The sequence below is a fragment of the Malaya genurostris genome, chromosome 3 (assembly GCF_030247185.1).
Source record: "Malaya genurostris strain Urasoe2022 chromosome 3, Malgen_1.1, whole genome shotgun sequence".
Classification (NCBI taxonomy): Eukaryota; Metazoa; Arthropoda; class Insecta; order Diptera; family Culicidae; genus Malaya; species Malaya genurostris.
In genome coordinates this window covers 105,855,983-105,875,663 of record NC_080572.1, presented here as the reverse complement: position 1 = coordinate 105,875,663, position 19,681 = coordinate 105,855,983, and the positions used below count along the sequence as shown (strand labels likewise).

The window sequence follows — 19,681 nt, the reverse complement described above, 5'->3', positions numbered from 1 at the left end:
TTAGACCCAAAATTTTATTACCTTGAAATCCTATAGATAAACATTACCTTACTTGTTCTTTATCAGCACTTTAAAAAACGAAATTCGCGACGGCCCAGTTGGAATATCCCCACAATTTCGCACTGCACATCTTCGGTAGACAATTTTGGAAAATCGACACCCGACGTATTTTTTGTTGATTACATTTTGTCAGATTGTCATAGCTATAATCATAGTAGACGCATGGATATGTAAGACTTAAGGCAAAGAATGCGCACGGTGCATCATTATTAACGCACTCATTTGCCGCCTTCAGAAAATGATTGCGCTGATTCAGTGTCATCAGCACTTCCTCATTATGAGGCCTCTAGGTTTATTTTCTTTATGCTACTATTTAAGCGTATAGTTGAAATGACAATTAAAAAAAACAGGCTACGTTTACTATGGTATTTTGCTCAGTGTAAAATGTCATTTGCAGTTAGGCCCTTTATTCGTGAGACAACAGAATCATGATTGTTTCGCCAAATAATCGATTAGTGTTGAATTTATCGAATAAAATTACATCACCACACATATTCGTAGCAGCGATGTCAGATCTACGGAAATCTCCGTAGATCTACGGATTCGAACATTTTCTACGGATCTACGGATCCGTAGACAAAATCTACGGAAATTGGATTTTTTCTACGGAAAAAAAGCTTTCTACCGCGAGAGCTTCCGAGGAAAATGCCAATCTACGGAAATGATACTACTACAATCTGGTATCACTGATTCGTAGCTTGTTCAGTCTTCAGTCATTCACTCATTCATTTGTTGTGTAGTTGAACCGGGCATAAATGTGAATAATAATCTTCGTACCAAGAGTAGTTAAAGTTTCATAAAATATTTGCTGTGATAATTGGAAATATTGGTGATTCCGAATTACTGAACTGATTATTAAAGGAAATAGGTTGATCACTAAATTTTTCGATTTACAAGTATCAAAATAATAAAAATATCGTTCTACTTCGTGAAACATTCGCAGTAGGACGTGGAAACAAGGAAAACCTGCTCCGCTTACTGTGACTGTAATTATTGTTCCTAAATTAGCAAGTTTGGATTCAAGAAAATAATTTCAGTTTATTCCTGTGTATATGTCAGTTATTAACTAGAATTGAATAAGAATGTCGAAGTTTCTGTTGGCGAGAAAATGTCTCGAAGTTTTGACAACACTCGGAGGAACTATTCCCGAAGGAGCCGCACAATCTACAAAACTTGTTCGAGCCCTTGCAACTCAAGCCGGCAAAGTGCGACAGACAACGGGTGGCATCGAGCAGCAACAAACAAGTGATCCAGAAACAATTCATGCTCGCTTACATCAACGATTAACATCATTGTTTGAGGATGAATGCAGGCGGGACTTGATTGTGCCGTCCTTCAAGCGAGCATTGCTATACGGTGAAAAATCTGCTATAAGAGATCAGACCAGAGACTACAGTTTCATCCAAATCTACGAAGCAGTTAAGCGACTTGCTTTGCAAATTTCCAATAGTTGTGGTAAGAGCATAAAACAATATTTTTATATTTTTTCCTACATTAAAAAATGACGCAATTCGTGTCACAATAGAGTTGAAGGACGTTTGTGGTATAACCGGTTTTTGGATGTGCGATTTTTTACACAGGCATTTCGGGTGTTGATTGACAGCGTTTATTTTTCCACATTTTCGTTAAATACCTGCAAATGCATCTAATTAGATGCGTCAAAATAAAAAAAAAATGTCCGGACAATACGGCACCTTGATACCACAAGCTTGACAACGATTGTTTTTGATTTGCGTTCAATCTGCACCTCTAAAATAGATACAATAATTATGTTCGGTAGTTTGTCAGCTACGACTTTAGAGTTTTACTAGCAGCAAAAGAAGTGGCGTAAATAATTTTGTTTACAGCTTGCTGTTCGTTGGGAGGGAGTATTGAGAAGAAATCTAAAAATATCATGCTTGGAACAATGTTTGCTAGTGTAAGATTCAGTTTTTGTTGTTGGCTACAGAAGATTGTACACTGCATGACATATGATATACTTGGTTCTTAGATGCTCGTTTTTGTTTTGTTTTTGAAACGTTTTCCATGTTACAAATTGTTTTGTATATTGCTGTTTTTTTAGCGATTTAATATTCATCTAACATTTTAAATAATATATTTATAAGATTTCTACTTTGTGAGTTTGTTTCTGTGGAACAGGACTACCTATAGTTGTTATGGATTCAACTTAAATTGTACATAATCTGAACATTTTTTGCATCCGTTAATTAATTATTTCAAATCGAATTTGATTATGTGATAAAGGTACTTATTTTTCTCGTAAATATGTTTATTTCAAAGGCAATATACATAAGTTTTTCCCCGCCGTGGCATCCACAATACATAGTACTTTAAACCTAATACATATCGAATATCATATTAGTCTGTTGGTATTAATTTGTTAATCTAAACACTGTTTTTATCAAGCAATTTGCTATTATAAATTACAATAAATAAAATACATTTATTTTCCACATGATCCTATAACTATTTCAGGTTTGTTTGTATCAGTTCATCACTTTTATTCAATATAAGATAGCTGGCTATTGGTTGAACTTATGGAAGAGAAAGTAGTCTAACATAAAATAAAATTTAAATTGGAACTCCAATGGACTTAATGAAATGATAAATAAGTTTCATGTAAGGAGGGTCACGACAAGCAATAATGTCGCGAACTGGGACATTGGATAGTCTACCTTGAGTACTCAAGGAATTATTAAGTTGAGATCTGACATCACGATACTCCACGCAAACGACATGATCAATATCGCGATAAGCTTCGCCACAAGCACAATCATTAGTTTCGGAAAGTCCAATCCGAAGAAGATGTGTATCTAACGTGTAGTGATAGGACATGAGTCTGGACATCACACGAATGAAGTCCCTACTCACATCCAGTCCCCTGAACCAGGCCATTGTCGATATTTTGAGAATAATTGAGTGCATCCACCGACCCATATTATCTTCATCCCATGAAGCTTGGCAAGTGTTCTTTGGCGAGAGGCGCTATAGAAAGCTTTGAAAGTAATCGATCTCTCATAAATTTCACCCTCAAAAGCACCACGTTTGGCTAAAATATCGGCTCTTTCATTGCCTGGAATGGAGCAATGAGCCGGGACCCAAACTATTGTGATTTGATAATTATTATTCAATATGTCGTTCTAGCACTGTTTTTTTTTGCCCGAAAAAATGGTTCCTTTTTGCCAGCAGTGTTTGAGCGAATGGCTTCAATTGCATTCAGACTAGACTGTCTGTAAAGAGAAAATAATGGTTTGGAGATAATGTGACGATTATACTCATATACAGACACCATTTGTTGTTTTTGAGCGAAGCCAATTTAGATGTCAGACGAAAGTAATGCAAGGCAATCATTCGTCCCTTTATTTGTTCGGAAGCCAAACTGAGTATCTGACAACAAACCGTTTATCGATCAATAATTTTTTCGAACGATTTTCTGATGTAGGACAACATTGGTCTATATGAGTTGTGATTGGAATCTGGTTTCCCCGGCTTTTGAATGGCGATAACTTTCACTTGCCTCCAGTCAGGTGGAATAATATTTTGCTCAAGAAACTTGTTGAACAATACCAACAAACGTATTTTTGCGAGGTCGGGCAGATTCTTCACCAAGTTGAATTGAATTCTGCCCAACCCAGGAGCGTTATTGTTACAAGACATGAGTGCTATGGAAAATTCCATCATTGAAAAGGGGCTGTGAATTGAACCATTATTTGGAGAAGACTCCCTAATAATGCTATGCGTAGGAACAGAATCTGGACAAACTTTCCTCGCAAAATCAAATATCCATCGGTTCGAGTATTTCTCACTCTTATTTCCTACATTACGATTCCTCAATCGTCTGGCCGTATTCCAAAGTGTGCCCATTGAGGTTTCTCTTGACAAACCTTCGACAAAATGTCTCCAATAGCTAGCTGGTCCGAAGTATGCTCTTGTATTTGGTATCTGAAGTCAAGAATTTTTCAAAATTCTGCAGAGTTCCTCCTTCTCGTTTTAAAAACGTCTTGAAAGCATTTTGTTTCGAGTGTTTAGCATCTGAGCACTCTTTGTCCCACCAAGAGTTTGGAGGCCTTCTGTTAGACGATGGACCAATGGGGGGGTACCTCTTTCTCTTAATAGAACCTTGAGGAGTGACTTCACTATTTTCATCAGAGCCAGATTCCTCTGGCTCTAGATTTGAAAAATCTTTTTTTGTTTCGAGTGGGGGACATCAATAATTGTTTTAAGCAATTCTGCATATGTGCGGTTAGACCGTGCTTTTAAAGAAAGCTTAATTTTATCTACGCAACTTAAATGCAGCGCATACTGAAAGATCATGAGGACTCTCCCCACAATAAACACATTTTTCAATATCTTTGTCGCAAAGATTATCTTGATGGAGTCCTTGACATTTGATACATTTAGACTTATTACTGCAATAAGTAGCTGTATACCCGATTTTTTTACAGTTCGTGCAATTCATAACATGCGGTACGATAAGCCGAACAGGAAGACAAGTTTTATCGATATAGACATGGCTAGGCAACGTAGATCCGTCACTCGAAACGAATCTGAGGAACGATGAGACTTATTTCCATCAACAATAGATGCTAAGTACAATTGCTTGCACTCGAGTATCTTAACTCCTTCAAGCATGGAGTTTTTGAAACGACCAACTCCATTTTAAAGTAAATCATCGTCTGTCAGACTTGCTTCAGTGACAACACCGTCAATTTCCACCTCCTTTGATGGAATGTAAACTCTATATTCAATAACGGATAATTTATAGGTAACAATTTCGTTTGCCTGTTTTAAATCGTTAACAACAACTCGAATTTTATCTCTATAACTTTAGAGATTTCTACAACTACAGAGAAATGCGATGTCAAATCCTTTATAATTGGCGTCAAATTTAATGCCTTTTCTTTGCATCTAAAATAGACTATCCATGGCCCTGTGGTACCCTCTAGATAATGTTTAGTCCTTGGAGTATTTAAGCTCTTACTAGTATCCGAAATCGGATTATGATGATCTTCCATGAGATCATCCATTACATTAACTGTTTTTTTTGTAAGCTAATGATATCAAAATGAAAACTTAAAAAAGCAAAGCCTTGGTATTACATTCCTGTAGTGGAATTTGACCTTCTGTTTCAGCAGACTTCGCAGCCGATTCAGAGTGTACAGAACCATTGCATGGCTGGTGCTACGATACTACTGACACTACGAATCCTTCCAGGTCGGGGCTCGATCATACGACAACTAGTTTGTAAGACCAGTACCCTATGCATTGATCCGCCAACCAAGGGACCTTATGTATAGTAAAATTTCAGTTATAAGAGAAAAAAAAATTAAATTAAATCTATCTTGTTACTCTTGTCTCTGTACCTCTGTCGTGAAGAACGACGTGAAGCGCTCCCAACGATTTCGAATTGGCAGTCTTTTGGTATCGTTTCTGCTATCTCAGTTGCTCTGCCGTCGTTGTGATCACCACTGAATTTGGTGTGCTGCCATGTACAGTGCTATTTCTCTTCATGGCGATCAAATGTGATGCTTGCAGTGTAGCACTTCGCGATATATGTCGTTTCTTTCGATCCTACGCACCGTACATATTCTGGTACCTGGTAGATCAGCACTGGGTTGCTTTAGCACCTCTGTGCCTTTGTACCCCTTCGTCTTCGCACCTTTATGCGATGGTACATCTGTGACTCGTCACTTCTATGCGCTCGCACCTCTGTGTTTCTATACCTCTGTGCGTATAAACTGGATGGCCTTCGTTGCTAGCCTTCCAATCGGGAAACGCCCCGAATATTGCTTTTGCGATTAGCACAAGCAGTTTTAACTACCTGCAGCTTAGAGTAGCAGTCGTTAACTCACAAGTCAATATAATCGCAACACAACCTCGTTGCTTGAATGGTTTTTATTTAATGAAAGGTACTTATATTTGAAATTAAAAAATCAACAATGTATAAATTATGTACAACTAAAGATGTAAGGATAAAAAAAATTCTCAAAATAATTTGATAAACATTCCTAAACAAGGTAAATAGTAAATGGAAATAAAAAAAAAAATCAACATTTTTTGACATGATTATGCAAGTATTCCAACTCAAAACTCATGGATAATGTTCAATGATCATATTGGAATAAATGAAATAAATACTCGTATCATTGAAGTGGTGTAATCGAAGATTTTAACTCAGAATATATTTGTTTTTGTTTCAGGAAGTGCATCGCAGTCACGTGTAGCATTTATTTGTCCTAATGATGTGACATATGTTATCAGTCAATGGGCATGTTGGTTTTCGGGACAAATTGGTAAATGTGTACATATCTATCTATTTAACTGCATAATACTAAACACTTGTATATCTTATATTTCAGCCGTCCCATTGAATCCTAGCTATCCATTAAATTTGTTGGAATATTATATAAAAGATTCGGATGCATCACTGCTAATAGCTACACCAGAATTACAAAATATTGCTCAACCATTGGCAACAAAGCTAGATAAACGTCTTCTTCTTGTTAATCACGATTTGCTGAATTCTAGCAAACCGTATACGCAAGAACCGGAAATTTCGCATCTAGATCCTAGGAAGGAGCATCTTCTACAACTTCACGATACCATGGTAGTGGAAGGTTGCCTAAACGGAGAGTTCTATCGTGATGCGAATGCACTAATTCTCTATACTTCCGGCACAACTGGAAATCCGAAAGGAGTGGTTTTAAGCTATGCCAACTTGGACGCACAATTTAATGCCCTTTCTCATGCTTGGCAAGTTACCGGGGTAGACTCAGTACTACATACACTTCCGTTGAACCACGTTCATGGTACAGTGGTTGCACTTAATTTGCCATTGTCAGTGGGAGCCAAGTGTGTAATGCTACCAAAGTTCGACAGTAGTAGCGTGTGGAGTTATCTATTAAATGTGAACATGACTACGAAGGAAAGAGTAAACATCTTCTTTGGTGTTCCAACTATGTACAGTTTGTTGATCAAAGAATATGATAGTGTTTTTGGTAAAAATGCGAGAATGTGTGATTATGTGAAAACACATTGCAAGAATAAGATCAAATTGATGGTATCTGGATCCGCTCCACTGCCGGGAAGTATTTTCAATCGCTGGCATAGTATTAGCGGTCATCATTTATTGGAACGGTATGGAATGACCGAAACGGGAATGATTATTTCAAATCCATATATTCAAGATAAGTCCCGTACTCGCGAACCAGGTTGCGTCGGAATGCCTCTTCCTGGCGTTAGTGTGAAAATTGTGGAGACGGAATCTCGCAAGGAACATATCTTCGAAGGAACTACAAATCAAGGATTTTGGGACAATTCGGTAGATGCGAATTTACACAATTCAGCAGAATGTCTACCACCAGCGTCTGGTGAAATTTACGTTAAAGGTCGTTCCGTGTTTCAACAGTACTGGCAAAAGTTGGACGAAACAAAGGCAGCGTTTGAAAATGAATGGTTCAAAACAGGGGATACGGCTGAATACGTCAATGGTACTTTCAAACTACTGGGTCGCGCTTCTGTAGACATCATCAAATCAGGTGGATACAAATTGTCTGCTCTCGAAATCGAAACCGCGCTTCACGAATATCCAGAGATCACAGATGCCGCTGTGGTGGGAGTACCAGACGAAACATGGGGAGCCAAAGTAGTTGCAGTAGTTAGTGTGAAAGACATCGAAACATTCAGTATACCACAACTATTAACGTGGTTAGAGCAAAAGTTACCTAAACAGGCAATTCCGAGAGAGATAAAAGCGATTACAGAAGTTCCACGGAACGCAATGGGTAAAATCAACAAAAAAGACTTAATTCAGAAGTTGTTCAGCGATGTCAAGCCTGAGCAAGAAAAAGTTGTGAAGTAAAATGAAACATGATACCGAAACTTGGTATGTCATGTGTTCGATGTTATTAAAGTTTCACTTATTACTAGTGAGGCAACATTAATATTAGGTTCTTGTGAAAATTGAAAGATAGTGGCAAGCAGATTACTAGTCATAGTTTTTCGACTGTTTTGCAGCCATCACTAAAATAGTTATTCGACTAATATTGACTGTTTGTACTATTTCCTCAAACGTATCGGAGTGAGTGTTAAACTCTGTGTTAAACAGCAACTGGCAATGGCGAATAAAATTCGGATCAACTTCATAAAGTAAAATAAAACTATTTGATTTTTTTCGTTTCTTAGAAAAAAAGAAAACCTATTCGAAATCTGCATAAAATGTTCAAAACGACGAATGTAACAATGAGAGATTCTCTTTGTTTACTCTCTCTTTCGATTGTTACGGTACTCTTAGCAATCCTTCTCTCTAACTATATATCGTTAATAATAACTAAGGCTATCATCTTTCAATCTGCACTGAAGAAATTACCGGAAAAGCAGGAATATTTCGCAATAATTGAAAGAGAAAGTAAACAAAGAGAGTCTCTCATTGTTACATTCGTCATTTTGCGTAGAACGGTAGTGCGCCACTTAAGATATATGTCACACAGAATAGAAATTTTATGTCTTTTCAAACATTTCCGAACGTGTCTGTGCACGGATGTCAATAGTGCGTGTATTTACACTTGTCCGGAGCCGTTTAGAGTAGTTTGCATTACAAATGTTTCGTGAAAAATGTTAAAATATACAATGCGAAGCATTATAAATGATTGCACAGCATTCGATTGTAAACATACAATTTGACATTCAATGAAAGCTCTACACAATTACCGCCTGTGACGAAACCCAGTAAATCCGAACATCGGACGCATCGTGCAAGAAAGCTTTTGATTGCGTTTCGAGCTTGCATAGTGTATCGGTAGAACAAAAGAGTGAAGATATACCAAAGCAGAGAGCGGATGTCTGATTACTCAGGTGATGAGATATATCGGGGTTGGATTTCCAACCTCGAACATAGGGTCAGAGTTTTTCTGGCCCTAAGAGGCGAATGACCTAAAGGTTAAAGCCTCTATGATCGAAACAAAAGAATGTTTAACACTCTTTCACACCCTATCGGGAAGATGTCGGCTCGAAAATGCCTTGTTTGATATTCCTTCGCTCTGTTTCTCTAGCGATGCATAATGTAAACATAAAGCTTTTTTTTATGTCGACGCGGTTGTTGCAAATGGTGCAGAATTGTCCGATGACGGGCCGATTGAAGCGCTACGATCGGCCCTATATCGTGCTCAATCGGTCCGATAATCGGACCGATGATCGGACTTATGCGGGTCTACAAATTTCACTGGGAACAATGTTATGAAAGCTTTATAGTGAAAGCTTCAATGTGACATTCGCCTTCCCAGTAAATCCGAGCATCGGACGCATCGTGCAAGAAAGCTTTTGACTGCGTTTCAAGCTTACATAGTGTATCGATAGAACAAAAGAGTGAAGAAATACCAAAGCAGAGAGCGGATGTCTGATACGCAGAGGATGGGATATATCGGGGTTGGATTTTCAACTCCGAACATAGGGCCAGAGTTTTTCTGGCCCTAAGAGGCAAATGACCTTAAGGTTAAAGCCTCTATGATCGAAACAAAAGAATGTATTTCACACCCTATCGGGGATACGTCGGCTCGAAAATGCCTTGTTTGATGTTACTTCGCTCTGTTTCTATAGCGATACATAATGTAAACATAAAACTATTTTAGGTCGACGCGGTTGATGCAAATGGTGCAGAATTGTCCGATGACGGGCCGATCGAAGCGCTACAATCGGCCCCATATCGTGCTCAATCGGTCCGATAATCGGACCGATGATCGGACTTATGCGGGTCTACAAATTTCACTGGGTTTGGGTAGACTTACACGCTGCATGTAAACACATTAATATAGGGTATATATTAATGTCAAGTAGGACGGTGTACATTGTATCATAAGTAGGGCAGTGTTAATATAATGCATGAAATGAATTATATATCGATAATGTACTTTGTTAGTAGTTAGAGACTTGACGAATTGAATTCGAATAAAATTACCTTTTAACTTCAAACCTGTTACCAAAAGCGTTTTCGATATTCATTTGGTAATTTTCAACAGGTTATGGGCCCAGAGCTTTACTGGAGCAGCATTGTGTAGATTGTTAGATAAACAATCTCTTGAATCAGCGCTTCGGTTAGAAGTAGCGAGCAGCGACGTTTCGGGAAGAAACGAATTGTTGTAACATCCGGTTAGGATGGATCCAGTGTTTCACTGGAACAGCTAAATCGAGATTGTTGGATAAACAATTATTCTTGATTTAGTAGTGGCGCTTCGGTTAGAAGCAACGTTTCGGAAAGAAACGAATAGTTGTAACATCCGGTTAGGATGAACCCAGTGTTTTACTGGAGAAACTATATACAGATTGTTTTAGAAATAATAGTTAGCAGCTGAACTTCAGTTAGAAGTGGGATATAGTAGTTTCGGACAGAAACTAAGATCGCCGAACAAAGAAGTTTCGGACAGAAACTGGTAGTCGCAGTATCCGGTTAGGATGAATGTAGGTTTTTCCTGGTATTGACCACATTGATTGTTGGAAAAACAATCGGTCGTATTATTAACTTCAGTTAGAAGTGGAAGGAAGCACCAGTACTTCGGTTAGAAGGGGGATCCAGTAGTTTCGGACAGAAACTAAGATCGGCGAACAAAGAAGTTTCGGACAGAAACTGGTAGTCGAAGTATCCGGCTAGGATAAATGTAGGTTTTTCCTGGTATTGACCACATTGATTGTTGGAAAAACAATCGGTCGTACTATTAACTTCGGTTAGAAGTGGAAGGAAGCACCAGTACTTCGGTTAGAAGGGGGATCCGGTAGTTTTGGATAGAAACAGAATCCAAGGAAAAACGTTTCGGACAGAAACGGGAATTGGCCAGCAGTGACGTTTCGGACAGAAACGGGGTTCGTCAACAGTAACGTTTCGGACAGAAACGGGAATTGGTCAGTAGTAACGTTTCGGACAGAAACGGCGAGAAGTAAAAGTTTCGGATAGAAACAGAATTTAAGATGCAAGGTTTCGGACAGAAGCGGAATCGCCAAGAGACGGAGTCTCAAATGGAAAATGAGCTCGATCGGTGTTGTCGCAACAAGTTTGGAATTCAGTTATGATAAGCCCAGAGTTTTACTGGCAATAAATAGATTGTTGGATAAGCAATCGGCGATAATAATATTGATTCGGTTAGAAGTGGGATCCAGTAGGAAACAACAAAGCTTCGGTTAGAAGTGTGAACCGGCAGAAAGCAGCAGAAACGTTTCGGACAAGAAGCAGGTGCAATGAGCAATGACGAGCTGCGGGATGTACAAGTTTTGGACTGAAACAGAATTACTCTTAGTGTTGGTGATATGGCGAATCAACAGCAGGTCAGTGGATCTGACCTAGCGAAAAGCAGTAGTGGCTACGAGAGGGGAACTCTCGAGCGCACCGATCCGATAATAGTGGTAGCTGCGAAAGATTCTTCGATGTTTCGAAGAGTACATTTGCTGCATGAAATGACGGAGGAGCACCATTCAACAAAAATGCAGCTGATTCGCACACCAACAGAAGAAGACTTCTACGAACCAATAGAAGGGGTCTCGAAACAACAAGAAAATGCGAGAAAGGTCATCATGAAGAAAAGGCTGGATATCGAAGCCTTAAACGAAAACTTTATGCTTGTGAAGAACGACGTCTTAAACAAGTTGGTTGGCTTAGAGTATGCTAAGCAACCCATGGATACTCTGGTAAAAGTGTACCAGGAGATGGTAACAACGACAACGAAGATGAGAAAGCAGATCTTCACGATAAAACATGGGATTTTCGGATCAATTGAGATTTTTGATGAATATGATAAAATCATTCGAGATCTAGAATAGATGGGATACATCGTAGGCAGCGAGAATACACGCTCTAATCATCGCTATACCAGAAAGGTACAATAACGTTGAAGGAGCCTATCTGATACTTTCCAACGAAGAGTTGTATGTAAAACAGAAATCTGAAATCAAAAGAATGTTCCTGAATATAGAAGCCGGGGAAGAGAAGCAGATTGAGCAGAAGAATATCTATCTAGCTTCTAAGTACGCAACAAAACGACGAGTTGCACGGTGCTTTGGATGCAACAAGATCAGAGACTTCAAAAACAAATATATTTTTAATAGAAATGTTTCTGGAAAAAGGAGAAGGAGGAATTCTTGAAGCAGAAGAATTGTGCAATGACTACCAGCGTGAATCCCAACAAAAGGATTAGAAAGGATTCAAAAGTGAGCAATGATGTTGTCAACTATTACAGAATGCTGGATGACGTCAGATTCAAAGAAACAGATCAACATCTCTACTGCATAACCGGCTGAGAATCTTCGGGTTACGAAGATTGGTAAAACGAAACTAAAGTGCTGTCGATAGCAGTACGATTAGAGTTTCGATTTTGTGCAACATTTTCTTTACTTTTGATGTTGTATTTACTTTCGGTTAGAAGGGTAGGAAAACACTATAAAAAAAAAAAAAAAATCTCATTTATCGATGAAAAGGTCATTTTCATGTACACAGGCGAAATTATCGCTTCGAGAAGTCTCGTGGATGAGTTGTTCCACTTGGTTTATCTCGGGAAGAAAAGTCTAAGAAAAATGCTACAACTTCTGCATTTTTGGGAAACAAGTTAGTTTTGACACTTGGCATAGAAGGCTCGGACATTTGAGCAAAGTTTAGAGAAACAAGAATGGTTGAGGGAATCAATCTAACTTCGAAAGATATACGTACGAAAAACAACCGAAACTGAATCATTAAAGAGTCTTTGAATGCCTACCAACAAATATTATATTTGTAGGTTATCCAATTAATAGTTTCGTGGAATGGAACCAGCATACACGTTTAATGAGAGAAAACTATCTGGTGAACATTTAACATTATTTAAGTAGTTATTGTAAAAAAAAAAAAAAATACAAAAATCGCATAGTGAAGATATGAAGTTGTGTCACTAGGACTAATGTTGAATATTTAGTCAGCGATGATTGAGAAGATGATGGAACACTCATCAAAGAAGATCAATGAGAAACACTTGGAAAAAGTGATTTTGAAAGCAGATGTAAAATTCAAACTGAAAGCCGAGATGACGAAAATGGAGGGAATTCATTACGTGGAATCAAGAGAAAGAAGAAGTTCCCTACTTAGTACTGGAATTACTCAGCAGAAGTAGCTATACTTTGTGAAGAAGAAATTCCTCGCAACATTTAAAGTTTAATGAAAACTGAAAATTTGAAGCATGCGATTCAAAATGAATTTGACGCATTGCAATAAAATATCTCTTGGACAGTGGTAAACTGTGTATTCGAGGGACTGGAAGCAATATATTAAAAATGGTTTTTCTTAAACAAGAATTCCAAATGAATGATATGTTAGAAGTAAAACGATTTCTAGAAATGGAAATAAATCGTGATTTTAGGAATCAGATGAATGAAATTTTTCTGAATCACATACATAGAAAACTATGAGCGGTTTGGAGTGAGTGATTGTTACCGCTACTAAATGGTCGAAATCTGAGGCAAAAATTACAGAAGAACCATTTAGGGAATTGCTAGGATGTCTACAATACCTTTCGTGGACATCCTGGCCAGATATGTGCGTTGCGGTAAACAGATTGAGTAAATATTCCAATAAAGTTACTGACTGGAATTGGTCAGGTTTAAACCGAATATTGCGATATTTTCGAGGAACGATTAATACAAAAATCATTTATTTAATTAAAAATGGTTATCATGACTTCATAGGATTTGTGAATGCAGACTATGAAATGATCCTAATGAGAGGAAATCTGTTTCAGGATACGTGTTTCGATTATACGGTAATTTAGTTTCGTGGTTAACGAAACGGCAACCAACAGTCAGCTTATCTACAACCCGAACTGATAGCGCTTTGTTCAGATACGAAAGAAGTTGCGTGGTTAACTCAACTTCTCTACGAATTGGATGTAGTCATAGAGCCATTCGTTATAATGGAGGACAGTATTCCATGTATAAACATCGGGCAGGAGTCAAGATCACATCAAAGGATAAAAGAACTTGGACATCAAATGCTTCTTCATTTGTGAACTCATCAAGAAAAGGAAACTGAAATTCATCGCGAAAGTCGAGCAGCCATCAGGTGCTTTCATTTAGGGGTTACCTAAAACCATAGGAAGTTTTTAAGTGTATTGAATGTTCAAATTGCGGGGAAGTGTTAAAATATACAATGCGAAGCATTATAAATGATTGCACAGCATTCGATTGTAAACATACAATTTGACATTCAATGAAAGCTCTACACAATTACCGCCTGTGACGAAACAATGTTATGAAAGCTTTATAGTGAAAGCTTCAATGTGACATTCGCCTTTGGGTAGACTTACACGCTGCATGTAAACACATTAATATAGGGTATATATTAATGTCAAGTAGGACGGTGTACATTGTATCATAAGTAGGGCAGTGTTAATATAATGCATGAAATGAATTATATATCGATAATGTACTTTGTTAGTAGTTAGAGACTTGACGAATTGAATTCGAATAAAATTACCTTTTAACTTCAAACCTGTTACCAAAAGCGTTTTCGATATTCATTTGGTAATTTTCAACAAAAAAGTGATATGATGTAGTGCTCGTTGCTCAAAAAAATGACAAGAAAAATTGAAACGTCTTTTTCTCAACATACCGAATTTGCAAAGAATAAATTACAGATAGGTCTTAATGTTTCACAAAATGAAAAGTTGTGATCAATGCAGCGAAAACTCAGGTTTCCACATTTGCAAACATAGCTTTGGTTCAAGAACCATATTTCCAAAAGGGAAACTTCTACGTTGGAAAATTGTTAAACCCAGTCTTTGTTGCCTTCAACAAGAACGGTGTGACTAATCCACGTGAAATGCCTCGAGCATGCATACTTGCAAATAGTGCTCTCGATGTTTCTCTCATATCGGAGCTCACAACTCGGGATATTTGTGCTGTCACAGTTGGTATGACTATTGATGGCATAGACAGAAAATATGTCTATTGTTCGGCATATTTGCCGCATAACCAACCTTCGCCAAGCGATGATTCAAAAAGGTTGTATCATACTGCTGCAAAAGTGATTTACCGCTTGTAATCGGCAGTGACATAAATGCTCACCATATCATTTGGGGCAGCACATATAAATTTGAGAGGATCTGATATGATGGAATTTGTGAGCAGTACAAACCTGCACATAGTCAATTCAGGAAACCGTCCAACTTTTGCGAGATCTGGTTTTGGACGTAACTCTCTGCTCTGATAGAATTTCGCATGAGTTGGTGAATTGGCTCGTCTCCGACGAGCTCGAACCTTCATTATCTGATCATAAGTACATCTTTTTTGATCATTCAAACGTTAAATTTGATATTATCACATATCGTAATCCCAAATCTACAAACTGGGACTGGGACTGAAGAGGGCTTGGTGACTAGATTTTACGGGTACCAACCAACAATTGTAACCCCAATTGATTTGGAAAATGTTGTCGACGAGACAAACTCACTCATAGTTGCAGAGGCTTGTCCACTTCGGATTGTGCGAGCTACTAGAGGAACTTCTTGGTGGAATGCTGAACTTGCTAGACTAGGAAAACTATGCAGAAGAGCTTGGAACCACCGGCGCAGAGATGGGTCGGGGGCATTCGTGTCGGCTCGAAGGGCTTACAAAAATGCTCTTCGATCGTCTGAGCAAAGTGGTTGGAAAAGCCTCTGCACAAATGTCTCTAGTCTCAACGAGGCTAGCAGATTAAATAAGTTACTTTCGAAGTCTAAGGACTTTAATGTCAGTTTCTTGAGAACTTCAGATGGTGAACACTTGTCTGATGAAGGTGATGTACTTCACTATCTTTTTAACACTCACTTTCCAGGATGTATGGATCCATCACCGACAGCTCTTCCCAGGCTTTTCAGGTAGTTACGATTCTTGGGCCCTTGCTCGAAGCGTTGTGACGATTGAATCGGTCAAATGGGCAGTTGAGAGTTTTGCTCCGTACAAGTCTCCTGGAAAGGATGAAGTTTTCCCAGTGTTACTGCAGAAAGGGTAGGAACATTTCAAACATGTTTTGAAGAAAATACTTACTTTTAGTCTTGCGACAGGATATATTCCAAGAGCCTGGCAGGAAATAATTGTCAAATTTATTCCCAAAGGCGGTCGCTACACTTATGAGGAAGCGAAGAGTTTCAGGCCTATCAGTCTTAGCTCATTTCTTCTTAAAACAGTGGAACGCATAGTCGATCACTATATCAGGAATGTTAGTCTGGGCGTGCATCCGCTACATGGAATGTAACATGCTTACCAGTGTGGAAAGTCCACTACAACCCTGTTACATGATGTTGTGTACAACATTGAAGAAGCTTTCTCACAAAAGCAATCTTGCTTGGGTGTTTTCCTAGATATTGAAGGTACCTTTGATAACGTGTCTTTCAGTTCAATTCTGGAAGCAGCCCATGGTCATGGCATACCTTCAAGTATCACAAATTGTATACACGCGATGCTTAGTAATCGACTTCTTTGTTCATCGTTTCGGCAAGCAGAGATTAAAAAGCTGAGTGTCTGTGGGTGTCCTTAAGGTGGTGTACTATCCCCACTTTTATGGAACCTAGTCGCTGATGGTTTGTTAAGGAAACTTAATAACCTTGAATTTCCGACTTATGGTTTTGCCGACGATTATCATATATTGATGACCGGTATAAGCATTAACACTCTCTTTATTTAATGCAGCAAGACCTGCGATCTGTTGAACAATGGTGTTGTCAGGTTGGATTATCTGTAATTATTCTTGATTCAAAACCGAATTGGTCTGCTCACATTGACTTCAGGATTAAACGAGCTTGCATGGCTTTCGGATACTTTCATTGGATCTATTGTTAGACCAATTTTAGCATATGGATGTCTTGTGTGGTGGCAGAAAGGAGAAGTCGCGACAGTTCAGTCAAAGCTAAATCATCTCCAAAGGATGGTCCTAATGGAGATGACAGGAGCATTCACGACAACTCCTACTGCCGCTCTAGAGGCGCTACTGTGCATTAAACCACTACATGTGTTCCTAAAACAAGAAGCATTATCTTGTGCATACCGTCTTAAGGTTACAGGGCTTTGGAACAGTAACCCTATAGACTATGCTACTAGCCACACTCGCTTGTGGTCTCAAATGGTTACGTGGGATGAGTATTTACTCGCTCCTTGTGACCTAACTCTCACATGCAGTTTTCCTTTCAAAACATTCAATGTGAGCTATCCTTTAGGAATGGTTGTCTGGTTGTTTGGAACGACAACTTGATGAACACATAGTTTGTTATACGGACGGTTCTCTGTTAAATGGTCGTGCTGGTGCTGGTGTCTACTGTCAGGCTGGAGCAGTCTCATTCACTTGGTAGATACTGTACTGTGTTCCAAGCAGAAATCTACACGATTCTGTGTGGAGTACAATCGGCACTTCAGCAGAAGATCTGTGGTAAACGAATTTATTTTTGTTCCAACAGTCAGGCTGCTTTAAAAGCACTTAGTTCGAATGACTCACGGTCGAATCTAGTGATCGCATGTCGAACTCAAATTGAAGACCTCAGCATTTCAAATGCTGTTTACTTCTTATGGGTACCCGGCCATTCTGGTACTACTGGAAATGAATGGGCAGATGAGTTGCTAGAGCTGGTGCAACGAATGATTTCGTTGGTCCTGAACCAGCTTTACCACTTTCAACTGGTTGGATGAAGCACAAGATTCGTTCTTGGGCTGCATCCAAACATGCCAGCTACTGGCTACCAGATTTAAATCTGAAAATGTCAAAGTGTCTACTGCATTTCTCCAAGCATCATTGCAGTATTTTGGTCAGAGCTCTGACTGGACATTGCAAACTCAATTATCACATGGCTACTATTCAACGTGCTGAGTATTATTTGTGTGAATGCGATTATGGTACTTCATTTCATCTGATATGTGACTGTCCCGCATTGACGCAACTACGTATCCGGGTTTTTGGTTCTCCATACATGGTTGAGTCTGTGTATGCGGAGCGAAAATTAAAGGATATTCTTTCCTTTCTCACCCAATGTGGTAAGGAGCTGTAGTCAGAAGGGTTCATCGTTCTTCCTGGAGTGAATGCATCCTTTCTGTATTCACCTTAAAAAGGGTTTAGCAAATTGTTTGGCATCCTTTAGGGGGTACCGAATTTACTTCTGCTCGTACATACTGCGAATCGTTCTGCATTCTTCCGGGAGTGCAGAATGGTGTCGCTTTTGTAAGATCTCTAAATCCTCTCGGGGGTTAAAGGTTTTATTAACAGCAGACTGCTTCCACTAAATGTGATCCCTAGCAGATTGTTCAGCATCCCTTAGGGGTACAGAATTTACTTCTGCTGTTATGTGTTTTTGTGTCCTAGTCCAACCCTTACCATTTCCTTTCAACCTTTCCCTCTTATATATCGGAAAAATGATGCTAAAACAAATTGATGGCAAGGCACAAATCTCCAAATATCAAGGGGAACGTGACATTTGAGCCAATTTGTTCTGATTCCTGATTCCAACATACCGAATTTGCATAGAATAACATGTCGGCTGAAAAGTTCGTATCGTTTAATAGAAACACACATTTTTTTACCAAAATTCGTTTTTATTATTCAACATAATTGCCATCAGAGGCGATACAGCGATTATAGCGATCTTCCAACTTTTCGATACCATTTTTGTAGTACGATTTGTCCTTTGCCTCAAAACAGGCCTCAGTTTCAGCGATTACCTCTTCATTGCTTCTAATTTTTTTACCAGCGAGCATTCTCTTGAGGTCTGAGAACAGGAAAAAGTCACTGGGGGCCAAATCTGGAGAATACGGTGGATGAGGGAGCAATTCGAAGCCCAATTCGTTCAATTTCAGCATGGTTTTCATCGACTTGTAACATTGCGATTGTGTGCTCACGCGGCACCCATTTTGCACAAAGCTTTCTCATATCCAAATATTCGTGAATAATATATCCAACACGTTCCTTTGATATCTTTAGGGTGTCAGCTATCTCGATCCACTTCATTTAAAATCATTTTGTGGATTTTTGTCACGTTTTCATCGGTAACAGCCTCTTTTGGACGTCCACTGCGTTCATCGTCTTTGGTGCTCATATGACTAGTACGAAATTTTGCAAACCACTTACGAATTGTTGCTTCGCCCGGTGCAGAGTCTGGATAACACTCATCAAGCCATTTTTTGGTATCGGCGGCACTTATTTTCATCAAAAAGTAGTGTTTCATCAACACACGAAATTCCTTTTTTCCATTTTTTTCACAATAACAAAAGTAGCTTCACTCAAAATGCAATATCTCACATACTAATAATCAGACAGCTGTCAAATTTATACACGTATCTTTTGAAGGTTGGTACTAACTGAAAATGGTATGGATTTAATTCTAATGGTGCCCTCTCATAGAAACGATACGAACTTTTCAGCCGATCTGTTAAATTACAGATAGGTCTTAATGTTTCACAAAATGAAAAGTTGTGATCAATGCAGCGAAAACTCAGGTTTCCACATTTGCAAACATGTTTCCACATTTGAGATCTCCAAAACTCATACAATCAGACGAATGTCGAATTCGATTCGGTGATGCGATCATTCAATGGTCCGACGAAGTTATCTATCTAGGACTCACCTTTGACAGGTAACTGATTGTCTGGCCACATGTTG

General features: G+C 38.8%; 1 protein-coding gene across 1 annotated transcript; it reads left to right on the top strand.

The window, feature by feature from the left end:
- Window positions 1-762: 762 nt before the first annotated feature.
- On the top strand, window positions 763-8,219 carry LOC131434931 (malonate--CoA ligase ACSF3, mitochondrial). The gene is made up of 4 exons (XM_058602224.1): window positions 763-1,046; window positions 1,120-1,515; window positions 6,261-6,353; window positions 6,420-8,219. Exons 2-4 carry the CDS (start codon window positions 1,143-1,145, stop codon window positions 7,919-7,921), a joined length of 1,968 nt encoding a protein of 655 aa, XP_058458207.1. The 5' UTR covers window positions 763-1,046; window positions 1,120-1,142; the 3' UTR covers window positions 7,922-8,219.
- The last annotated feature ends 11,462 nt before the right edge of the window (window positions 8,220-19,681 follow it).

What these genes read in the sequence shown, in the direction of transcription:
- LOC131434931 (XM_058602224.1), top strand. Translation starts at nt 1,143, where the DNA reads ATGTCGAAGTTTCTGTTGGCGAGAAAATGTCTCGAAGTTTTGACAACA. An exon ending in GCAAATTTCCAATAGTTGTG is followed by an intron (nt 1,516 to 6,260) that starts GTAAGAGCATAA and finishes TTTTTGTTTCAG; the next exon opens with GAAGTGCATCGCAGTCACGT. An exon ending in TTGGTTTTCGGGACAAATTG is followed by an intron (nt 6,354 to 6,419) that starts GTAAATGTGTAC and finishes CTTATATTTCAG; the next exon opens with CCGTCCCATTGAATCCTAGC.